At 47.3% G+C, this 25,596-nt stretch overlaps 1 protein-coding gene across 1 annotated transcript; it reads left to right on the forward strand.

The window, feature by feature from the left end:
• Nucleotides 1-414: 414 nt before the first annotated feature.
• PM20D1 (peptidase M20 domain containing 1) lies at nt 415-20,142 on the forward strand (the record flags this gene model as incomplete). The annotated part of the gene is made up of 13 exons (XM_079698388.1): nt 415-583; nt 3,156-3,242; nt 5,174-5,406; nt 5,856-5,942; nt 6,982-7,115; nt 7,416-7,535; nt 8,318-8,393; nt 8,766-8,827; nt 9,070-9,148; nt 11,384-11,455; nt 16,789-16,957; nt 19,084-19,183; nt 19,698-20,142. The coding sequence occupies 13 exons, from the start codon at nt 415-417 to the stop codon at nt 19,819-19,821; spliced, it is 1,512 nt and encodes a 503-aa protein (XP_079554514.1). The 3' UTR covers nt 19,822-20,142.
• Nucleotides 20,143-25,596: the final 5,454 nt, after the last annotated feature.

Here is a 25,596-nt window from a genome sequence, read left to right on the forward strand (position 1 = left end):
GAAGCGAGAAGTAGATAAAGGTCTGATTAACTTTTTTCATTTATTTGCCTTTTCCCCCTTTTACTTGGTCTGTTGTCATCTAGAAAGGGATTGACGAGTATCTCCAAGCAGAAGATCAAGTGCAGGCAATACCTTGCACTAACTTGCCTGGAACCCTACTTCATCTCTGCTCTACCGCTACGAGCTACAGGGCGAGAAACCACAACCCCCAAAAGGCCTTGCGGGCCTGGGGCGGGGCCGTCCCGTGGATTGGTTGTCCTACATCTCCAGGCAAGGGATGATTGGCCATCCCTGGGAATGGGGTGGGACTAAGGCAGTTGAGGGAATTAGAGCAGTGACAGGGCAAAGATCGTGGGCTGGCTGTTTAGGTCCGAACTCCAGCCCGCCAACTGGCAGCGAGGAATTGAGAGAAACATGGCTCGGCCGTACGTTTGCCTGCTGGCCCTGGCGGCTGTGCTACTGCTAGGTATCGCCGCTGTCTCCAGATCGAAGGGCCTGCGGGGCAAGGGGCATCAGAGGGTGCCGCGAATCCCTTCTCAGTTCAGCCAAGAGGAGCGCGTCGCAATGAAGGAGGCTCTGAAAGGTGAACCTGGGTCCCCTTCACCACTTATTCTCATATATAGGTCGCTGTCTCCTCGGGCCACCCCGCGACTCCCTTCTCCCGCCACAGAGGTCAGCTACTCGAGCTCGAGCTCCGCAACACCCCACCGCCGAGCCCTGGCCCCATTCACGGCACCTCGTGCCCGGCTTGGGGAGCCCAAGCTTTTCTTCTCCTAGACCTGGCTTCTGGGGACTCCAGCGTTCCCTACCTACCCTGGAAGCTTCAACTTTGCCCTCATCCACACTACCCCACCCCCACCTCCGCTTGCCTGGAGCATGGGGGTTGGCCACAATCTGATCTCTTTTGGAAGAGGTGGCTGCCAGTGTGTCGGGGGGTCATCACTGCCTTGGGGAGGACGGGGCAGGGCAAAGAATCCCTCCAATTCCTGCCTGAAATCTCTGGCCCCACCCCTGCTGGAGGTTGGACTGAATACCCTGCTCCCTCATTTGGGGGGTGTTGCCCCATCACTGCCCAGCTCCTCTGACTGCCCCCTTGAATTCAGGCCGGGGGTACTGGTCACTGCCAATGTAGGACTTGCTGGAAGATGGGGATTCTTGCCCCTCTCCAGGTCTCCTCCTTAGGTGAAGTGATAAAGGAAGGGTCTAATGTCTTTTTAAACGGCACAATTTTAGGGGTCTGAGGGTGCAGTCCCTTAACCTGACACTGGATGGGACCCCCTAAACTCTTCCCCCCACACTCGAGGTTTCTGTGTGGAGGGGGATAAGGGAGATCTAAGCTGTGGTGTGAAAGGGTAGGGAGAGATGCTGGGGGTGAGGGTGCTGTGTTCTAGACCCCCCATATTATCCCAGTATCCCCTGCCCCCACTTCCCTCACCCCATGCCCCCAATTTTGTGGCAAATCCAGATTGTGAAAATGTACAATAAATGTGTAATGAGTAAAAAAAAAAAAAAAACAGCTTTTAACCTTTGGGAGTTTTCACTTGTTAAATCACTTAAGACTAAATGATCTGAATCTTATCTACAGATGAGGGAAATTGAAGTTTAGGTCAGTTAAATGATCTTCCCCAGCACCCCGCACCTCGGAGTAAGCGCTGGGTGACAACATCTAGTGCCTGTAGTTTCTAGATGGCTCCAAAAAGGGGTGTGAGAGTGTTGCCGGGGTGTGAGATGTTCCTAATTTCTTCTCCTAAAGGACATCTCTCCCCTAGACAGCAAACCAAGGCTAAAAATTTATTTACCTTCCCAGTCTGCGTTTTCCAAGAGAAAAGAAGAAAGTTTCTGTTGAGTGCTAGATCCTGTGGTATAATGAGATCCTTCCTCACCATTCGGCTTAACGCCAGTCTTTTCCCTTCCATTAAGTAATGGATTAAAAGAAACTGCCTACATAAACATGTGCCGGCAGATGCAAAAGCTAACCCTCATTGTTAAGTATAAATTGTGTTTGTGCTGGAGCGATAGGCCTGGGAGGCAGAGCAGGGCTTTCCCAAAGCATCATAGTATAAATAGTTCTCTGAAGGGCATTGGGCAGCAGCTCACCAGAGTCTCCCTGCACAAAAGAAAGCAAAAGCTAGATTAGAACCTAAAAAGGGGGCCTCATAGCAACATGGCTTAGAATACTGAGCAGGGGACAAAACACCTGAGTTCAGATCTTGAGTCTGCCTCTCAATCTCATGTAGGCAGTTTGTTTAGTCTTTTTGAACCTTGGCTTCCCCACCTATGTGGTAGGCTATGACGCAGGGTTGACTCTTAGAAAACTGAGTACAGAAGCCAGAGGCCCTCCCTTGACATCAAGCTGCCCTGGGTGCATTTGTTCCCAGTGTTTTCGAACAGCCATCTAATCAAATATTTTCATGATCCAGGTGTTTCTGCGCCCCTCCCCCCCCCAGCCCCGCTGTTTGCATTTGATAGTGGAACTCTTTAAGAATGTAAAGCCTTCACCAAGGGATCAACCTAGTGGCAATTCAGCAACTGAGACTTCTGGGTAGAGTGGATGAGATTGTTTATGATTGAAGAGCTTGTTTGGGAGCTTCTAAATCCACCCCTTCCCAGGCATCATGTGCCCAAAAAGCTGGCCTTGGCTGAGAGAACAGTGAGACTCTGGGTGAGCCAGTCTATGAGGAATAAGCCTACTCTCTGTACAGAAAAGCACACAAAGCTTCATCCTTGTAGGGACCCAGGACAACCGGCTCCTTAGATTCATTGAAGGGATGGTGGCTTCAGAGGCAGAGTGAGGCCTTAGAAGCAATTTATAGCCGCTTCCCACTTAGGGTCAGGATATAAAATCTACTCCTGTCTGACCTCCCCAACCCCATCCCATCTTGGACTTTATTTTCCTTTAAGAACCATATTAGCCTAAATAAATTCAAAGAACTTGAGTTTAAATCCCAGTTCTACTGCTTGTTTCTGGACAATCTTGAGCAGCTCACCTAATGCCTGTAAGCTTGTTTCCTCAGTTTCGAATAAGGGAAAACAACAGTGCCTACCTCAAAGGATTGTTTTGCCCTCCACAATAAGATAATGAAGGCAAGAGAACTTTTTATGTACAGAGGGCTGTGGAAAAATCAATGGTTGTTATCATCTTCCATCTCTGATAGGTGCCATCCAGATTCCAACAGTGTCTTTCAGCCCCGAGGAGCTCAACACGACAGCCCTGGCTGAGTTTGGAGAATACATTCATAAAGGTGAGCCACAAACTGTGCAAAAGAAGTAGGAGAGGGAGTGCTGGAGACACAGTGCTTTTACAAAGTGATAAAGAAGTTTAATTTGTGACTGACCAAGGGCAACCTAATTTGTATGGGCCTCTTTTGACCAAAGTTTGTACACAGTGGGGAGCGATAGAAGGGAGAGTCCAGGAGTTAGAGTGAACACAGAGTAGAGACTATAGATTTGCCCTTTGAAGAACCAAGGCACATAGCTGTTGGGTCAGAGTTTGAACTCTCCCAATCTTTGCCCGAAGTATGTCAGTCAATAAATATAATCTAATCAAAAGGTGGGACTAGGAATTCCTTCTCCCATAGTTGCTAGAACTATGCTCCATGCTCCTCCCACCCCTACCACCATACACATACCTACAGCCCACACATGTGCACATCCCACCTACCCAAGCCCTACTCCAGATTCATTACTAACACATTTCTGAGCTTCTAGGCAGTCAACAGCTTTGAACTATCACATCAGTCCTCTCCCCCTACCCCACTGCCCATGAGCTAAAGAAATATGGGTCAACGGAAAAAAGGAGACTTGGAGCTCCCCCTCCGCATAGAAAAAGCTCATGGAAACTAGTGAGGCCACTTTCCTAAATCAAGTAAAAAACAGCCCCCCTCAAGTCTCAGGTGGGAGGAGCTGGCAAAGGCACTGCAAGTAGCCCCCTCTCTAACACTCTGGGGACGGGTGGATCTGGGATCAATCCAACAGGCTGAAAGTCTTCACTAAATAGGAGATAAAAATCAGGAAAGAGGGGCTTCCCTGGTGGCGCAGTGGTTGAGAGTCCGCCTGCTGATGCAGGGGACACGGGTTCGTGCCCTGGTCTGGGAGGATCCCACATGCCGCGGAGCGGCTGGACCCGTGAGCCATGGCCACTGAGCCTGCACGTCCGGAGCCTGTGCTCCGCAACAGGAGAGGTCACAGCAGTGAGAGGCCCACGTACCACAAAAAAACAAAAAAACACAGGGCTTCCCTGGTGGCGCAGTGGTTGAGAGTCCGCCTGCCGATGCAGGGGACACGGGTTTGTGCCCCGGTCTGGGAAGATCCCACATGCCGCGGAGCGGCTGGGCCCGTGAGCCATGGCCGCTGAGCCTGTGCGTCCGGAGCCTGTGCTCCGCAACGAGAGAGGCCACAACAGGGAGAGGCCCGCGTACCACAAAAAAAAAAAAAATCAGGAAAGAAATGTATAGTAACAGTAGACTAGATAAGCTGGCTGACAAGAAAAAAGCATATTCTTCATTTTTGTTTGTTTGTTTGTTTGTTTTTAAGTATCCACAGAGGTATATATGGATTCTTCCAACACAGAGGGAGATCAAAGTTCTTTCTCCCATGTTTCTAAGGCCACCTGTGTTAATACTTATCTGTAATCAGAATAGTTGACCCTGGGAACACCCATACCTGCACACAAAATTGTGGCCATATGCTAGACAGAATAATCTTTTATCTCCATATAACACAAACATTAAAAGTATTGTTTTGTAAAAGAAAAATATCTCTGATTTTTTTAATATATATATATAGTGGTCATGTTTGGTTCCAAGTAATTTGGATACTGGGGCCTATTATTTAAAATTTAACATAGTCTTCGTCTCCGTCATCCTGTAACGTGTATTTGTGACAACATTAGAGGTCAGACCAAGCCAAACCTTGAGCTCTTATCTGTCATAATGGTGGGGTCTTGATATGCAGGTTATTACACAGTAATAGCACATTATAATATAAGGAAGAGGTTTTTCAGAGATTGGGCAAATCAGGAATCAGACTGGCTTTGTACCAGAAGGCTTCCTAAAGGGGGCTGCATGTTTTAAAGGGGGAAAAAAAAAAAGCAGGGAGAATCAAATGGTAGGAAAACCAAAGGCAACTGTTGAATCTGGCTTTCTCTCATTGCTTTTCATCTCTCCGCTTCTAGTCTTTCCTACTGTGTTCAAAACCAGCTTTATCCGGCATGAAGCTGTGGGAGAGTACAGCCACCTGTTCACTGTCCAAGGCTCGGACCCCAGCCTGCAGCCCTACATGCTCCTTGCTCACATGGATGTGGTGCCTGCCCCTGACGAAGGCTGGGATGTGCCCCCGTTCTCTGGCTTGGAGAGTAATGGCTTCATCTATGGTCGAGGCACACTGGACAACAAGAACTCTCTTATGGTCTTGAAACGCTATGTTCCCTCTGCCTTGGAGTCCTAAAGATTAACCCAGGAGGGGGGTGCTTGGCCAACCCCTGGGAGGCAGGAGGCTATGGTAGAAAGAACCTTGGCTTCAGGATACCTCAGTTCCAGTCATCAGTGTGTCACTTCCCTGGGCCCCGATTTCTCAAGTGTGAAATGGGGATTAGAGTAGATGATCCCCAGGTACCCTTTCAGCTCTGACGTTGATAAATTTATGCTTTTCTCCAGGTGGTAAATGTTTCATGCAGAGCTCTGCTTCCCTACATCCCGTCCCCTGGGACCATTTTAATTTGTTCTCTCCAAAGAGAGTCTATCACATCCGAGTCCCATCAGCCCTATTGCCAGCAGCCAAATGTCTCTGATGCCCCGTTGGTGCCACACCTCAGAGAATAAGCCTTTCTCCTCTTCCATTGTCCTTCTGTCTCCCAGGCAATCCTGCAGGCCTTGGAGCTTCTGCTGATCAGAAACTACATCCCCCGAAGATCTTTCTTCATTGCTCTGGGCCATGATGAGGAGGTAGAACTCCCTCATCCTATACCTATCTCTGGGTCCCCTATTGGGGGAGGGAGTATGCTTCACCCTGGTCTGGTTTGCTCCCTGGCTGCACCGTTTCCAGGATATGGCGTGGTAATTTGCCAACTTCTCTGTGTAAGGACTTTGACCAAAATGCAGATACCTGGGCTCTGTGCCATAGATCCGAATTTGTTGTTTTTTAAAGGCTTTTTTTTCTTAAGAGCAGTTTTAAGTTCACAGCAGAAATGAGAAGATACAGAGCTTTCCCTTATCCACACGAATGCACAGCCTCCGCCAATATCAACATCCCCCACCAGAGTGGAACATTAGTTACAAATGATGAACCTACACATCATAATCACCCAAAGCTATAGTTTACATCAGGGTTCACTCTTGGTGTTGTACATTCTATGGGTTTGGACAAACGTATACTAACATATATGGTATCATGATGGTGTCATACATATTTTCACTGCCCTAAGAAGCCTCTGTGTTCTGCCAATTGATCCCTCTCTCCTTCCCCCAAACCCTGGCAACCACTGATCTTTTTACTGTCTCTATAATTTTGTCTTTTCTAGAATGTTATATAGTTGGAATTATACAGTATATAGTCTTTTCAGATTGGCTTCTTTCACTTAGTGACATGCATAGATCTGAATTTTTAACAAACTCCCTGGTAATACCTGAGGCAGGCACGTAATCCATCAACTACACCTAGAGAAGGACTGGTGTGATGGGAAGAGAAATAACAGGGAGATCAACGAATGTGTTTTATTTCCAGTGATGCCACTTACTTTGACCCTGGGCAAATCACTTCACACTCTGGGTCCCAGTTTCTTCACTTGTGAAATGAGGGACGTCGGGCCCTTCCAGCTCTGACACTCCAGGATTCTGTGAGGCAGGATTGTCAAGGGCCCTGCCCCCCAGGAAGGAGCCTGGGTGGGGAGGCTCTGGAGCCCCCAGCTATGCTGAATGGGTCTCTGTGAGCTACCTCTGGAGGTCTGGCTGAGAAGGACTGTGGCTCTGGTTTCAATCTCTGCAGGTATCAGGGCTAAATGGGGCTCTGAAGATCTCAGCCCTGCTACAGGCAAGGGGCATCCAGCTGGCCTTCATTGTGGATGAGGGGAGCTCCATCTTGGATGGTTTCATTCCCAACCTCCAGAAGCCCTTTGCCATGTGAGTAAAGCACCCCAGCCCCCAGCTTGGAAGGCGTTCTCACCCCATTAGAGTTGACCTCAGCCTGGTGTCTCTAGGCCATGCTGAAACAACTCTTTATTTTACTCCTCTTGCTTTAATCACCCCGATCTTCGACCAGGTCTGGGCTTCCCTTTCCCTTCCTCCTCTAGAGTAAATTTTGTTAAGCAGCATGAAGCTGACCTCCTGGCCCACCAGGCACTGAACAGATGGGCCTGGGGCCTATGGGATCATTCAGGGTGGGAGGAGGTCAGGAGGGCCCTCTCTGACCCTCTCCTACAGGATTTCAGTCTCCGAGAAGGGTGCAATTAACCTCATGCTGCAAGTAAACATGACTCCAGGCCATTCTTCAGCTCCTCCAAAGGAAACAAGCATTGGCATCCTCGCAGCTGCTGTCAGCCGGTGAGCAATTCCTGGCCCTGCTCCCTTGCCAGACTCAGGCTGGAAGACCTGGCACTTTCCCACTTTGAGTTTGAGGAAGCTAAGCTTCTTGTCCTGAAGCTGGGCTGAGAAGCCGCCATGGGGGCTGCAGGAAGGACAGTGGGTTAGACATCAGAAGAGGATCTATCCATTATGACAAGTAAGGGCCAGCAGACAAAAGCTAGGCTAGGTAGCTGGAATAGTCCAAAGTCCAGGCTTGAAGTTAGAGCTCAAAAGCTGGAAAAGAACTGTCTAAATTCTCCACCTGCCCTGGCAAGATAACTAAGGTAAATAAAGGCTGCTGGCTGTGGGTGAGGACAGCAGGGTCTGTAACAGCAGAGCTTACCTCTGGCCGGTTTTCTTGCAGAGTAGGAAGAAGAATTATATTCATTCAGTTAAATATTTAACTATCTACCATGTTCAAAACTTTGTGCCCAGTGATGGGCATGCAGACAGTCCCTTTCCTCTAGGAACTCAGCAGTTAGTGGAAGAGACTGACAATTTTGCTGCAGTGTGGTAGGTGCAATGAGACTGGGGGTGCCTACCTTGGGCTTGGTAGACAGGGACAGCTCCTGCTCGTGGGGCAGAGGTAGCCCCACTGGTGCTTTGAGATCTTGGAACGGTTGGATTGGTGGAGGTGATGGGGAGGTGAGTGGGAGACCTCCTGGCCAGGCCTGTTGAAACATCCTATCTCTCTCCTTCTGTTCAGACTGCTGGTCTTAGACTGAGTTGAGTCAGTCTTGAGAGCTCCATTTCTCTTCCAGACTGGAGCAGACACCAATGCCGAACATGTTTGGAGACGGGCCATTGAAGATGGCATTACAGCAGCTGGCAAATGAGGTGTGAGAAGGAGACTCGCAGACCCCTTGTCAGCTGTGGAAGAGGAAGAAAGGGTGGCGGAGAAGTTGCCTTTCGAGTAATAAAGGGGCCCTACTGCTGGCCAGTGCTCTGCCCATACTCCCCTGTTCCCAGCCTGTGCCTGAGCCCAAGATTCAGGGATCCAGCTTGTTCTTTGGGGCTGTTGGTGCTCAGGCTGAGAACCTGAGACCTAACACCGGGCAGCCTGAAGGAGCTGGTTCCCGCTCATCCTTGAGGCTACTGCCAAGTGCCCTCAAGGCAGATCTAAAGTAGGGAGAGACCCAGGCCCCAGAACAGTGAGCCTGTTATGCTGACCCCTCTGAAATCCTGCTGACCTGCTTCTTTCCCTTTCAGTTTTCCTTCCCTACCAACATAGTCTTGAGCAACCTGTGGCTATTTCAGCCCCTTGTAAGCAGGTAAAGTTTTATCTTTCTGTCCCTCATATCCCCCACCCCAAACCTACCCACTTCCCAGTCCCCTCTCTTTGGCTTAACTGGGCCTGACTAACCATCCCTCAGCCACCAGACACTACATCTAATTCGTACATAGGACATCCCTCCTCGTCTTAAAGATCTCCAAGGCTCAGGAAAGGGGGTAATCCAACAACCCATTCTTTCTTTCCATTGTACAATGTCTTACCTTAGTCCTTCTGCTTTAGGTTGATGGAGAGGAATTACATAACCAATGCGCTGGTCAGGACCACCACGGCACTCACCATGTTCAATGCAGGGGTCAAGGTAACACCACCTGGTTTCTCCCACACGCCCCTCCATCCCTTGGCTTTATCTCCTGGCTTCTCCTTCCTTCTCTGGTTACAATTTGAATAGTAGGAAGGCCCAACGGCTGAACTGTCCTGTGTCATCAGATGGGTAAGCCTCAAGAGCAAGGGTTCTAGCTGACGTCTACAAACTCCGTGAAATTGCTGGCCAAGTTTAATATATGTGCATTTCAGGGGCCCCCCTCAGGTTCTCTGGGTCTGTACCCCTTCAAAAAGACAACCATTACACTGGTGTGAAGAGGCATTATTTGGGAGTTAATTCTTGTGACCTATACTCATTCAACATGTAATATATTAATTTAGCATTTTGGTCACGTAGGCTAAAGATTCCCAACCTCCCTACCACCTTTTTATTATTCTTCCTCATATTTTGGAAGATTTATTCACCTCACAAATTTAATGAGTGATGAGTATATTTTCTCCTAGTGTTACCCTGAATTGAATGAGAGAAACTCACCTGCCATTTAAAAAATCTATAACATTTGTCGGGCTTCCCTGGTGGTGCAGTGGTTGAGAGTCCGCCTGCTGAGGCAGGGGACACGGGTTCGTTCCCCGGTCCGGGAAGATCCCACATGCCGCGGAGCAGCTGGGCCCGTGAGCCATGGCCGCTGAGCCTGCGCGTCTGGAGCCTGTGCTCCGCAGCGGGAGAGGCCACAACAGTGAGAGGCCTGCGTACTGCAAAAAAATAAAAAATAAATAAAAATCTATAACATTTGTGATATACATAACACTTAAAATACATACACTGTCATTCCCCCAAATACAGTAAATATTGGGTGGCCTTTGCAAACGTAAATTCTATGAGGTTTACTTTTTTTTTGGCCACGCAGCGAGGCTTGTGGGATCCTAGATCCCCAACCAGGGATCAAACCCTGGGCCCTCAGCAGTGAGAGCGTGGAGTCCTAACCACTGGACCACCAGGGAACTCCCGAGGTTTACATTTTATAGAAATAAGTTTCAGGTGAACCAATACTTTGATAATTTTTTTTCCAAGAACTACTTTACAGCAAATTGGTCTACTTCCAGTTGGACCAGCCACTAAGGGGCTTGTCTGTTTGAACTAGCCATGCTAGCTCGCCTGGGCTGAGGCCTTTCTGAAATCTGGAAAGGAGTTAGACCATTCCAGTTTCTACCAATACCACCAGCACAAATTCAAGGAGCACCATTCACCTAGAATACAGTGTGGCCTTGTGGAGCCCTGGTACTGTGCAGCCCGGCTTGAGTGTAAGTGAATGGTGCCTCAGAATTCACTCCTGACGTAACTGTGTGTGTCAGCCAGGCCCGAGTGTGTCTGGCGTGTCAGCCAGGCCCGAGCTGGCTTCACCAGCTGCCTAGAGAGTTCACCAAAATAAGAGTACTGTGTCCTTGCATTTGAATGGTGTTTTTATCTGTCCAGAATACTTTCACATTTGTTATTCCATTTGGTCCTCCTCACAGAGGATTATTGCCCCAATTGCCAGTTGAAAGACAGAGACACAAAGAGGTTGTCATTATTCAAAATCACATGGCTAATTTATAACAGCCAGTTCTCCTGTCCCTGGTCTGGTGCTTTTTTGCACCATACCAGTTCAAAGAAAGATTCGCAATTGGGAAATCTGTTCTCTCATGGCCTCTGGGGAAAAATTCCCTCCGTAGCTTAACTCTCTTCTCCAATTAGTCTTGGGTTTTTCCTGGTCAAACAGAGAACAGAGTCAAATTTTTCAGTTGGATGTGGGAAATCACCATCACCATCACCACCACCATTATCATGATCAACACCCTCAGGGCCATGATGGGGCCTCAGATGCTCTGGGTGCCCTATCTTGAGTAAGGACTAATGCTGACCGCTGCAGAAATGTCCTGGTTGCCCAGGGAAAGAGCACACACAGTAGACTGCCAGTGGCACTGCACGGGGCCAAAGCAGAGGCGTCCGTGCAGTCCCAGAGAAAGCAATCTTGCTCTGAGCATCTCTCTGTGACCCCCTCCAAGACCAAGAAGCATGAAAGTCTGGCCTGAAGCAGAGACACACCTCTAGTGTTGAACACATGTCAAGGGCCCAGAGAAGACAGGGGCTGACTGAAAAAATTAAGCCTTGGATCTTTCAATCAAATCAGCTTCCTCTCCCCCTGCAGGTGGTAGTTGGCACTTCCTGGGCAGGGGTCAGGTGTGGGGGGCTTGAGGTCGGCTCAGCCAGGATTTGTGGTTCTCTCTCTAGGTGAATGTCATCCCCCCTGTGGCCCGGGCCACTGTCAACTTCCGAATTCACCCTGCACAGAAAGTCCAGGAGGTACGTACCATGTGTTCCTGACCACTGAGTCAGCCTCAGGGAGATGTGTCTGTCGGGACTGGGGTGGAGCTGCAATCCCAGGGCTGGCCCAGGCTCTCATTTGTTCAATGATTTTTCAAAGGCTTCCTATGTGCCAGGTGCTTGGCTGGGATAGGAGATCTCTGGCTTGGGGGAACTTGGAGTCTGGGGGTGGGAGATGAATGATAATAATAAGTGACAAATAGGAAATGATAACAATAGTAGCAAACCCAGACAGTGAACTTTCTGTGCTCTTGGCACTGTTCTCAGGTAGACACATACTCATTTAATCCCTACAACCACTCTATGAAGTAGGAAATGTATTATCCTCATTTAACAGGGAAAACAGAGGCACAGATCAACAGAGGAGGTAAATAACATGCCCAGGATTATACATCCAGCACTAGTTCCGGAGTCTGTGCTTTTAGCCACTATACTATACTTGGATTATAACAAATAGAGCTGAACAAATTACCACAGGACCAGTGCAAAGAAGGGGGCTGATGCTACCTCTAAGGATCAAGAAAGTCTTTTGTGATCACTAGAAATTTGAACTGGGACTTAAAGACAAATAGGACTTCGCTAGAAGTAAGCCATTCAGAATACAGCTAAAATAAAGTCTAAAGAGTTGGATAACTTGGGGGAGAAGTAATGGAAGATGAAAATGGAGTTGTAGTTTGGGGATGAAGGCCTTGTATGCCATGCCGAGGAGTTTGGGCTCTAATCTGTGGACAAAAGGGAACTGTCAGAGGTCTTCAAACAGGGCTGTGATAGACTCAGATTCTTTTTTAGGGAGACAGTGCTAGTGGTGATGCTGAGGAAGCCCTGGAGTAAGAAGAAACAGTTAAGCTGTTGCAACATCTCAGGCAGTGGGTATAGAGGTTTGAACTAAGGCTGTGGTCATGGGGTGAAGAAGGTACCCACCAGAGGTGGTTGTGAGAGTGGGGTTCAGCAGGATGCTGTGTGTAATGGATGCGGGGTGAGTGAAAGGCAGGACGGCCCCACGGGTTTAAACCTGGGTAGTTGGCCAGGTGCTGATGCCTTTAACCAAGATTGGGAATTCAGGAAGAAGAGCAAGTTCACAGAGAAATATAAGGGTTTAGAAATTTGAGAAGTTTCTAATATATTAATAGGCAAGTATAAATACCTCAGATCTAGAGAAAGAATGAACTAGAGATAGAGGCTGGAGTATTATTAATTGAAACCTGTACAGCCAATAAAATCCCGTGGGAGGGGTGTGTGAAGTTTGGAGAGAAGAGGGCTGCGGACAGCGCCTTGCAATGTTCTGCTATGAACATCAATTCTAAAATTATAAAAATGAATGTATAACTGCAAACCGTGATGAGTGCTATGAGGAAAGGGGGCTGGGTGCTATCACAGAATATAACAAGGAACTAGACCTTGTCTGTGGAGTCAGGCAAGGCTTCCCTAAGGATGTGATATTTGAACTGAAAGCTAAAGGGTGAAAAGAAATACACAGAATGTTTGACATCTGTAGGAAAGGCTAGCTTATTTAAACATCAGGTTGAGCTAAAAAGAATTTAGAAGGTAAATCTGATCCTTCTGAAAAGGATCAACAAAAGCAACCTAACAACTGTCAGATGAATAATATGTTCCAGGATTAAGCAAGGTAAGGGTCAGGTCATCGAGGGTCTGCCACATTTAGACTTCTGTGGTCCTTTCTCCCTGGGGCCTTCCCTATGGAGGATGTTGTGTGTCCTCACACAGGGTGGGAGGCACACCCCTCATTGCAGGGGTTGGAGGGATGAGTTGACAGCCTGCCCAGAGTCACCCAGCATTGGCAGGGATCTGGGGCAGTGTAAGCCCTGGGCTCTGCTGCTTTTCATCCAGTGCCAACCTTTGTCCTCTCCCTGGGGACTCATGGGACCAGGAAATCACTGAATTCCCCTCACTGAGCTTCTTTCCACCAGTTTTTTTCCATCCTCATTCCAACTCTATGCCCTTTCCATGGGCTGTTTTCCACCAGCTGGGGCTTTCATCTCCCCAGGTTCTGGCACTCTTCCCTCCTCTCCAGTCCCCTGCCACAGTGGCCTTCCTTCCCGGCCTATCTCGTGAAATCTCCGGAATCCTTAGGCCCATCCTGCTCACCTGCCCCAGGGAGGAATGCAAAGCCCCTGTCATCCCCAAAGCACACAGCACCTCTTTGTCCTGGTCACTCCTCTCCCTCGTGCCCCAATTCCATGCATCAGGGACACTCCCTGCTGGTCTGAGGGCCGAGGGTGCAGAGCCTTGCGCTGGATCCGATGGAAACATAAATGGCTCCCAGAGCCCTCTTCCTCCATCTTTAGCTGGTCTCTCCCATGTCGTGGATGTAGATAGGTCTCCGGTACCCATCTGTGAGGAACAAGAGCCTTCAGAAATGTAACAGGCTACCAAGTAGAGAGGAAATTTGTTCTGCATGGGCCTCAGGGAGTAGAAATAAGGCCACTGGGAGATACTTCAGGGAGCCCCCACGTAAAGGAGAGTTTTGGAGTATGGCACCTTGGATGGTAATGAGCTTCTCAGAGGCTGGATGTCCACCTATCTAGAGTGTTTTACAGAAAATTCCTTTCTTCCTTCATTTATTCATTCACCAAGTGTTTATTGAGTGGCCACTATGGGCTAGACATTCTTCCAAGCACTTGGGAAAATGGTGAACAAGCCAAGATTCCCATTCTAAAGGGGCTTAGGTGCTAGTGGGTAGAGACAGCAGTAAGCAAGCAATCAAATAAATGAACAAATAGAAGAAGTAGGTACCACAAAGAAAATCATAGGATGATGTGTCACAAAGCAGTCGTGAGGTAGGAGTGGGACAGTGAGCAGCTTTAATACAGTGGTCAGTCCTCTCTCAGGGGGCATTTACACTGAAACCCAAGAAGGAGCGAAGACCTGGGGGCAGCATTCAGGCAGCAAGAGCACAGGCCTCTGATCTCAGCAGAGGTGAAATCCTGCTGACGTGTCTTGTACTATTTTATCCTGTGGACTCTACAGAATATTTAAAAAATAAATAAAAAGAGGCGGGGGGAGGTTAGATGCTACAGGAAGCCATATCTCAGTTCATTATTAGGAAGACATTCATAACAGGGTTGTGCAAAGGTGGAATATATTAAAACACATGACGGTGAGCTTTCCGCCCCTGGAAATATTCAAGGACAAGCTGATGACAGCCTGTCATAGACGTTCTAATGAACAGCCTTTCAGTAGGATAGAAGCTGGTCTTGCTAACTCTAAAGACCTTACCAATTTTAAGTACACATTGTCCTTGCCTTCGACGAATTTATCATTCACTTGAGAGGAAAATACAGCTTCGCATAAAATAGAAAAGAGCTCAGAGAAATGAGGGATCGAGGTGCTCTCCAGTGACCTTTGAGGTCCCTCTTACCATTGATTGTCCCTTCTCTTAGTCCCATCCTTGTGTTTCTGATTATTGCCCAGGGTGGTCCCTCTATTCTAAACAGGCAAATAACAGCTAACATACACTGAGTGCCAGGAACCAGCCTAAGCACGTTACATATATTCCAACAGTGGTAGCAACCACCTTACCAGGTAGGTGCTACTATCCTCCTTCTGTTAACAGGTGAGCAAGCTGAGACACAGAGGTTAAGGAGCTTGCCAAACATCACACAGCAATAAGTGGCTGTCTGTGGCACAAAGTCTGGTGTTACTCCTCAGTTTTTGTACATGCCCCTCTCCATGCTCAGACTGCCTCTTGCCTCTTCTCCATCAGTTTCGTATCCTTCCTTCCAATTCTGGCTCAAAATTCATACCACAAAGGAATCCATCTTAAATGAACACCACCCTCTTTCTGGCCCTACTCCACGCCACCTCAACCTGTAGGTACTTTGGAAGCAGTAAAGCATCATCGCTGTGAAGTCAGACCACGTTCGGATACCCAGCCCAGCCATACTAACTGGATAAACCTTGGGCAAGCTCCTTAATGAGACAACTCCCATTATTATTTTTATTGGTTCACATCTTTTAAAATGTGTGTATCCAGCATTCATTGCATGCCTTTTATGTTCTTCGTACTGGAAATATAGAAATGAGGTGTTTGAGTCAGGACCTATCCTAACAGCTGGTGGGACACCTGGGCTCTTGTGCTCATTGAGGGTGGTCCAATCTGTGTGCCGTCTTCAATTTCTGGAGGCAGGAACCTTAAAGTAAGTTGGGACAGGGAGCAGCAGACACTTCTGGGGATGATTTCAGGAACCTTCCAGTGGGTCAAGAATATATCCAGACTGTATATTAATTCTTGTAGCAGAGTATTAGGAACATAAGTGCTAGAGTGAAAATAAGCTCTGACAAGTGAGTTGGCTCCTCCCCCTAATCCAACAGCAGGGAATTTGGTTTGGTTTAAATGGTGGTTTCTAAGCCAGAAGTAGGAACCCTCATTTTCTCCCCAGACTCAGCTCATAGCATGCTTCTAGGGGACACTGACCTAAAAGTGGTCCTCTTGAGATAATGCCCCCCAGTTATGAGACAGACACTCCCCTTTCTAGGTCAGAGACAGTTCTAAAACAACTGTTGATCAGATGGGTTGAGACTAGTGCTGGGGCTTTCCCTGGGTGGCTGAGTGGGTTTGGGGGGCCACCCTAAGTCAGCTGCCTGGTCCATTCCCACATGGCTCCACATGACCTGATCCTCAGGGTCTGGTCTACATCCTGCCTGGGACCAGGACTTTTGCTGAGTTCAGCTCTCGTCATTTCAGACTGAATTTTCTAGAAGCTTCCTCAGGTTCCTTCCTGAGGAAAGGAGGCACAGAGAGAAAACTTGAATACCAGTCCCCCAACTCCTGACTTCTTGTCTGTTGAGCTCATCTTCCTGGCTCCAGTGCAGTTGGTTGCAAAGAGGAAGCAGGGATGCCCAGAGAGAAGAAAGAAAGAAAGTATATGACCCTGTCACCACCTGTCAGAGACTCTCCCAGGCTGAAGTGAGGTCATCACATCTATCCCCCTGTCTCGAGACGGTTGAGATTTCCACTGTGCTGTCTCTTCTACATTTTCACCCAGCCCATGGTTCTCAACCCAAGGGAAAGGACCCAATTTCCTGATTTTCCAATCCCCCCCCTGCCTCGTGGCTGTAAGGCAACCTCCCAAACATTTAACCTAAATTTACCATGCTGTAGATTTCCAGGAAGACCAGCCCTTCTATCTCCTCCAACCAGTCGGCTGAAATTGAGGTCCCAGTGCCAAAATGAGTCTCCTCTGTAAACTCCAGGGCTCTGCCTTGCTGGAGAGAAATCACGACTGTTTAAATTCATACAGTACTTGGATAGCAGATTAATAAATCGAACTCCCTTTGTTTCCTCCCTCAAGGTCCTACAACTAGCCAAGGACATTGTGGCTGACGACCGGATCCAGTTCCACGTGTTGAATGCCTTTGACCCCCTGCCTGTCAGCCCCTCTGATGATCAGGCCTTGGGCTACCAGCTGCTCCGCCAGACCATACAGTCTGTCTTCCCGGAAGTCAACATTGTTGCCCCAGGTAATGACTTCATCATCTGTGGCTGGGGGGAGGGGGGGCTGGAACTGTATCCTGTCTAATATCCACTGCCCCACCCCCACCCCAGCTGTTCAGCCTGGAAACAGCTGGCTGCTTCCTCTCCTGATGGGACTGGAACTGTATTTTCCCCTCTGAGTAGAAGTGAAAAAGCAAACAGGAAAGGATCAGAAACAATAAATTAGGTCAGCCAAGCCTGGGTCCTTGCTTAACGTAGGCCAGCCAGTCTGGCATGGAGGAGAGGATCAGCTCTGATTCCCCCTCCTCTGGAGGAGCCACAGAGGGGGCCAGGTTCCCCATCTGGTTCTGATCCATTCTAGGATAACAGTTCAGCAACAGAGCTCAAAATCCGCAGCCCAGAAGCTCCTCCTGGCTGTACCATCTGAATGAACCCCCTTCACCTCTCCCGGTAGAAGCGCCTCTACGCCCCTTTCCCAGTCTTCTGGCGTACCTTCCAAGTCTATGCTGTATAGACAGTGGTTCTCAAATTTAAGAGGAGAAGAGAATCACCTAGGGAATTTATTAAAATGCAGATTACCTGGACCCACTCCCAAGGATTCAGGTTAACCAGCTCTGGAGAGGACCCTGGAATCTGCCTTTTTAACAAATACCCCAGGGGATTCTGACACTGGGATGATGACTGACCACAGTTTGAGAATCTGTGGTCTCTGATGTGAGGAAGAGATGCTCTAATGTGAAGACCTGTGTTCACTTTCCTTTTATCTAGCTTTAATCATGGATTCTCTCATTTTCTAAGCTAATATTAATACTTAGGACCTGCCCCTGTGCTAGGCATGGGCCCTTAAAGAGATTATTACAGTGAAATTCTGCACCCATAAGCTCCTTGGGTGTGGGGAAAAAGAGCAGCTTTGTTTTTTTAATCAACTTAAATCAGATCCACTCCTCAGAAATTCAACCTCAGACATTATAGAAGCCTCCAAGCACCACCACCACCACCTTGAGTCAGGCCCTTGGGGTCTTATGCGACAGCATAGCATCAGGATCCCTTAGTCTGCGGTCAGCTGGTCCTTGTGGTTGCCTCTGAGACATCCATTGTCCTGGCCACAAGGTCACTTCAGGTTGCAGATTTTCTCGGATTCCCTGGCCTGTCTAGGGGGTGAGATCTTGGACTCTAGACCCAAGAACATACCCTGAATGTACCCTCTGAGATTTGCCACCTGCTTGGACTCTAGCCACAGAGCAGGGCCTGGGTCCCCACCATCTAGGAACCCTGGCTTGCACACTCCCAGATTCTCCTCTCTTGGCCCTCAAAGGCTCCCTATCTTACCTTCTCCTTTCTGGGGCACCTGCCATAATCCCATCAACAGAGTTGGGCTTTTACAGAATAAAGATAGGCAGGCATCAACTGGCAGAAATCCCCAAAGCCAGGAATTGTGAAGGGGCTGATTATCCATTTAAAACCAGGAGTGGAAAGTCGAACAAAACACAGATTACCATCCCACGTCCTCCCACCACACTTTAACTGATGTTCCAGGGGGTCTTTTTTCAAAGAACACTCCTACTGGGGAATGGGGTGACCTGCTACCTTCAGGAGAGTGGGACACTAGAGAGTATCCTGGGACTTTCCAAACCTGAAGTTTGACTCTAGGAAGACAGAGTCATCCTTCAGAGGACAAGAATAACAGGAAATTATGTTCTACTTGAAGACGATTGCATTTTATAGCAGTAAAATTCCCCCAGAGAGTGTTTATTTCTGACCTGGGTGATATACGAGAAAACTCAGGCAACAAGGAAGAGGTACTTAGATTTCTGGATATCTAGATTTCTAGAGTAACCTGGCTATGGGTATGAAATGATGCTGTTGGCCTCCATGGTCATCACGGAGAGAGGGCACTTTGGACCATTCAAGGGATGTCTCATTAATGCCTTTGGGAAGATATCCCATGTTCCTGGCTGAAGTGGTGTTTTAGAAAGGTCTTGAGAATGGGTAGCCTGAGGACAAAAATTCATAGCCTCAGCCTTCCAAGGAAGGGCCAGACATCTTCTGTGGTGACACAGGGGTCCCAAATTCCCAGGTAGCCCACCTGCCACCACTTCCTTGGCTTGGCTGCTCACATAAAGCCCCATTCCTCTTGATTCTTCCTTTCTAGGTACTTGTATTGGCAATACAGACAGCAGACACTATACGAACCTTACCACTGGCATCTACCGGTTCAACCCCATCTACCTGCAGCCTCAGAGCTTCAGCAGGTGAGTGAATGGAACAGGTTTGGACAGCTTGGTGGAGAGAGGAGATACATCTGACCTGTCCCTTTCCCACGCCGTTCTTCTGACAGTCCACAGAATGGGAGAAACCCAGGGTTTGCACAAACTAAAATAAAGATATTGTGCCCCTAGTAATGTGGGGTGGGGGGTGGCTGGCTTAGAGATAAGTCTAGCTGGAATTCTGGCCTTAGAATTAAAAGATAACTTTCCCTCAGAGGAGAAATTATCAAATGGATTCCAGAGCAGGAGATGATTTGCAGTCCCCAGGAGTTAATTATCATCTGCCCCCACTGTTCTTCGCCATGGACACGGATCCTGGAGAGATGACCAACATGTCATATGAAACCTCGCTTCCTACAAAGGGCTGCTCCCACCTTGCCCACTTCCTACCCCTGGAGGGTCAAAGGCCAATGGCTTCAGGGGATGTAGGGTGGGGAGTGCTCTGTAATAACACTTGTACTAGAGCAATGGACTCTCCCCCCAAATCTCTTTCCCTCAGCATCCACGGAATCAATGAGAAAATCTCAGTCCAAGCCTACGAGACCCAGGTGAAATTCATCTTCGAGTTCATCCAGAATGCTGACGCAGACCCAAGGCCAGTTCCTCACCTGCACGAACTGTGAGGTCGGGGAGCCAGCTGGATTAGGGATGGCTGATGCTGGGCCAGGACTAACCCAAGGGAGAAGCCAGTGTTGATGAATCTTTGGGTCAAAGTCACATTATAATGACCTCACCCACCTGCCTTGCTCACTCCTAAACTCACTCAACGCTCAAGAACAAGGCCAGGGAGAAGGGGAAGGCCAGCAGGAACCCGGCTTCTCCCTTCCTCCCGGCAACTCCATCCCTCAGCTGACCAGCGTTTACTGCCTTCTTGTCCCTGCCTTAGAAGGTATCTGGCCTGTCTGTCTCACACTGGTGATTTAACTGCTCCTTGGTAAGTCCTGACTGAACAAATGCAGATTTGAAAAATATCAACCAGATTTGACCTTCTACAAGTGTTTAATTTTGGGCACGCTTGTTGGGCTGCCTTTTCCATGGCTTATATATTTCTTCTTGCTGTAATTTCCTTTCCTCCCCCACCCCCCGTTCTTGGATTGTTTAGCTGGCTCTTCATCTCTCCTCTCCTGCCCCTGCATCTCTCTCCTTATCCTCCCTTTTATTCTACACCCGGAGCAAGACTTAGTCAAACTATGATAGATACTCCCATAATTACCACAACAATTGGTCAAATAAAATGGTCTATGCCGCATCAGCTGGGGGGTAAAACGGAGGCAGGGGGCTTTGAAGGAACCCCAGACCTCCTGGTTCTGGAGGCTGGAGCCTGGAGAAGGAAGCCTCTGTCCTTGGGCTCCTCCCAAGGGCTCCCTGGGCTTTGCTCCCTCCCCTGCCCTGTTCCTGCCACCTGCTGCTGCTGTCCCACCCCAGGAGGCACTAATCTGTGGAAACATTTCCCTTGCACATCCCACGGGCTGAGCTCCCAGGAGAAGGGCAGCCTCTCTCTGGAGCCCAGGACCAGCAGGACGCTGGCATCATGTCCTAATTCAGACTTATCAAAGAGAAGTGGAGGACATGGGGTGGGGGGACTGCCTGGAGGGGCTCTGCTCTGGCTGGTGGGGCAGGGGGAGGGGCGAGCTGCCCTCCCTTAGGGGACTGCAAAGCTCCTGTCTTTTTTCTCTGGAATCTAAGCCTGAGCATATTGGAATCTGCTCAGTAGCTGTCAGGTGGGGGGCATTGAAAGGCAGCATTTCTTGGCTCAAGGCTGGGAGCGGTGCTTTGTGGATCACAAGGGAGTCAAGGTCATGGAGGGAGACACAGAGGAAGCTGAGACCTGAGAGACTCCCTCTTTTTTTCCTCTCCAGACAAGGACCTTCCATGCCTTCCTGGGGTTTGATGGCAGTGGGCTCCTTTTCCCTCCTCACAATGCACGGCCCCTCCTGCCTGCCTGTGGATGTGAGCTGTTCTTAGGAGCTGGGGCCTAATGGAAAGTGTTAGAAACACAGTGCAGGAATTATTTGAGGTTTTCTGCTACTCCCCCTAAGATTCACATTCCTTCCCTCGCCCTCCCTTTCTTGGCCAATTCAGTACTTATTCAGCCTTTGTTAGAGGGTGAGCTGAAGAACAAAAAGGATTCTTCACATTTGTGCAGAGCTGTACAAAGTGCTTTCACAACACCTTATCTCATCGGAGCCACATAAGAACCCCCGTGAAGAAGGCAGTCATTTTTCTTACAGAGGAGGAGTTGGTTCTCAGAGAAGTTACACATCTAGCTGGAGGCAGATTCAAACCCATGTCACTTGGCCCCAAACTCATTGTTATTCCATGATCCTATGTGACTGATGAAATCTACTTCCCATTGATTATGTTATTTAATACCGACAATCACTCCAAAGGTGTTATTGCCCCTGTTTTTAACAGATGAGGCAACTGAGGCTCAGAGGTTAAGTAATTTGTCATGCAGGTGTTAGGGGCAGAGTCTGTCTGCATCCAAAGCCTGTGCTAATAGTACTGAAGAGGAAACTGAGGCTCGGAGAAGTCATTTGCCCAGATTACACAGTTCTTAAGGGGCAGCCTTCAAATGCAGCTCAAAAATCCCCAAGTCCAGTGCTTTTTCAGTCACACCACACTGCCTGCCCCAAGAACCTGTGGTGTCTGGCTCATTCATTCTGACCCAGGGAGATCTCAAGGACAAAGGCTGTTCTACTGTTGGATTTGGTTCTTAGCTCAAGCTCTCTGTTCCCCTAGCTGACCTCTCCCTAGTCACACCTCTCCGTCCGTCTGCCAGCATTCCTTACACACCCACCCCCTGCTTCTGGGTTCAGCTCTTCCCCCTTCTTGAGTTTGGGGACAGCCAGGTCTCTAATGATCTGTGGGATAACTGGGAGAAGAGTGAGCAGGGAACCCTGTCCCTGTCTGGTCTCACCACTCTCTTCGAGCATCAGAAACAATAGTCTTCTGAGCCCCTGGAGTGGGAAGGAAAGCCTTGAGAAGGAACTGCTCCGAATCCTGGCTCTGAGAACACAGAAATTCCAGCCCTGTGTCCCCTGAAGTTTTCCAGAAAGAGCAGCTGAAAGTGCTGGCCAGAACAATGTGAGCCCTAAGATTCCGGGCAGGATGGTACAATGAATCTGGGACTTTCCTCCTCCCCTGCCTTCATCCATCTGCCACTCCCCAAATCCACATGAAAGAGCTCCAGCAGATAATCACAAGTACACCACACACCCCCATCAAGGACTTAGCTCAAGCTTCTCACTCACACCTCCCTAAGGTTGGAAGGAAGACAAAATATTCATAAGCAAAGAAAGTGGGAAAGGAAAGGAGTAAATTTTGGCTGAAGTCCCTTGATTTTGAGCCTGAGTTGCTGAAAACTTGGCCATTCTAGACCCAGTATTCTTTTCTCCCAGAGGAAATAAGAGAGACAAAGTTCCTACTGAAGAGTTGGACACTTCATTAATTTTTTCAAATGCTAAACCTAATTAAATATTTTAATAACAATGAAACTATTTGCAATTTTTGTGTTCAGTGTCCATGAGGCTATCAATGAAAAGGATAAGTATCATTTCATATATGTGACATCTAGACCTACAAATGTAAGAATGCTATAAATTATTTAATACTACAAAATGTTCCTCAGCCACCATGTGCAATTATTAGTGTAAAATATTACACTAATTCATGAGTTCCTCCAAAACCAGAAATTGGGACTCAAAGAGGATCAAGATAATGGTCGCTCAGCCCTCCTGGGAAATAACATGTCGCGCAGGAATCTATTACCGTCATGCTATATGAGAGGAAGGACTTGACAAGTCAATTTTCTTTTCCCTTAGCTAAGCACTTTGACAGCTGAATTCCTCCCTGCACTCCAAAACTACGTCTGTCTCCAAAGTTCACAGTGACACAACACACAAATCTTCAGGGCATTTCAGATGTAATTTTTTTTTTTTCTGAAGACACAGGGCAATTTATGGAGAAAAGCGTTTCTCTGGGGCCTGAACTATGTTAGTCTTAGAAATATGTGTTTAGGGTGACAGGTGCTCTGGGCCAGCACTGAGTGCTGAATCCCAAGTGACAGAAACACCTCTAGGTTTTTAATAGATTTAGTTCTTTTGTGGCTGTAATCTATGGTACCTTCTAAAGCATGAAGCCCAGGGCAAGGAGCTCTCTTGCCCAGGTCTAAGAGATAAGGTCTTATTTCATATACCCCATGGTGCCCAGTCGGGGAAATCAGGAAGGCCTCTGTGGTAAGGAGGTCATGAATAAGCTAAGACTTCAAGATTGAATGAGTTAACAAAGCAAAGAATTGGGGAGAATGGGGAGGGGGGGGAGTGGTGGAAGATGTGCCAGACAGAATAGAGTGTGCAAATGAGAGCCTGCTGCCTTCAGGAAACTGAAAGGAGGCCTGTTTGGGCCTTGTAAGTCAGGATAGGAATTTTGGAGCTTGACTTAGGGACAATGGGAAAGGGAAGAATAGTTAAGAGGTTATTTTTCCTTCCTTCCATCTTTCCATCCTTCTTTTCTTCCTTTTATTCCTTCTTTCTAACACTTACACAGTGATTACTCTATTCCAGGCACTGTTCTAAATAATTATATCTATCTATATCTAGATATCTATATCTAGATATAGATAGATTTGTGTGTATAATCATTTAATACTAATAATTACCCTAGGAAGTAGGCTGTTGCAATGTAACAGTTCAAAAATCGAGTCAGTGGATTGGAGAAAGGTAGGTGTATTAAAAAGTTATTTAGGTTATTCATTAGGGAAATGCAAATCAAAACCACAAGTGATACCCCTTCACATCTACTAGGTTAGCCATAATTAAAAAAGAGGAAAACAACAAGTGTTGGTGAGGGTGTGGGGCAATTGGAACCCTGGTGCCTTTGCTGGCGGGAATGCAAAATGGTGCCGCTGCTGTGGAAAACTGTTTATTGTTTCCTCCAAAAGTTAAACATAGAATTACCATATCACCCAGCAATTCCACTCCTAAGCATATACTCAAAAGAACTGAAAACATGTATTCAAACAAAAGTTTGTACTCCTAGCAGTACTATTCACAATAGCCAAAAGGTGGAAACAAACCAAATGTCCATCAACAGGTGAATGGATAAACAAAATACATTGTATCCATACTGTGGACTATTAGTCGGCCATGAAAAGCAATGATACATGCTTCAACATGGATGAACCTTGAACTCATTATGCTGAGAGAAAGAAGCCAGACACAAAATGTCACATATTACATGGTTCCACTTTTATGAAATGTCCAAAATAGGAAAATCCATAGAGACAGAAATCAGGCTAGTGATTGCCAGGAGCTAGGGGGAGGGGGGAGTGGGGAGTGATTAATGATTAAGTGGTTTCCTTTTGGTGTGATGAAAATGTAACTAAATAGAGGTAATAGTTGCACAATATTGTAAATGTACTAAATGCTAACGGATGGTGTTTTTTTAAATTGAAGTATACTTGATTTAAAATGTTTCATGTGTACAGAAAAGTGTACACGTGAAACATTTTTCTTTCATTTTAGGTTATTCTTTTTTTTTCAGATTCTTTTCCGTTATAGGTTATTACAAGATATTGAATATAGTTCCCTCTGCTATACTCATTGTTTATTTATTTTATATATAGCAGTGTGTATCTGTTAAACCCAAATTCCTAATTTATCTCCCCCGCTTCCCCTTTGGTAATCATAAGTTTGTTTTCTATGTTGGTGAATTGTATGCTTTTATTTTATTTATTGAAGTATAGTTGATTTACAAAGTTGTGTTAATTTCTGCAGTACAACAAAGTGATTCAGTTATATATACATTCTTTTTTTAAATATTCTTTTCCATTATGGTTTATCATAGGATACTGAATATAGTTCTCTGTGCTTTACAGTAGGACCTTGCTGTTTATCCATTAACAAGTGAATTGTATGCTTTTAAATGATTGATTTTATGTTATGTGAATGTTACCTCAATTTAAAAAAAAAATCAATCCAAGAAACAGTCTTTAGGAGGTGGAGCCAATGGATGGCACTTGGTGATTGATGGGTGGTAGGGAGATGGAGAAATAGAGGAAGGAGTCAGGAATGACTCCCAGCCAGCTGACCTGAGCAAATAGGAGAGTGATTACATTTACTGAGAAGGGGAAGACTGAAGAAGGAGTAGATATCTAGGAGATGACGAGCTCCATTTCGGATATGACAAGTGGGAAGTGTTGAGGCACCCAAGTCCAGAGCTAAGAAGAAAAGTCTAAGACAAAGATATTTGGGAGTCATCAACATAGCACCATAAATTAACACTACAAGAATAAATGAGACTCAATATCTAAGGGTATGATCAAGGAAGAAGAACCAAATTTGTAAATTTAAATTAGCATGTTAAAAGACACGTCTGATAAGGGACTGTTATCCAAA

The sequence above is a fragment of the Hyperoodon ampullatus genome (genome assembly GCF_949752795.1).
Source record: "Hyperoodon ampullatus genome assembly, chromosome: 2".
Classification (NCBI taxonomy): domain Eukaryota; kingdom Metazoa; phylum Chordata; class Mammalia; order Artiodactyla; family Ziphiidae; genus Hyperoodon; species Hyperoodon ampullatus.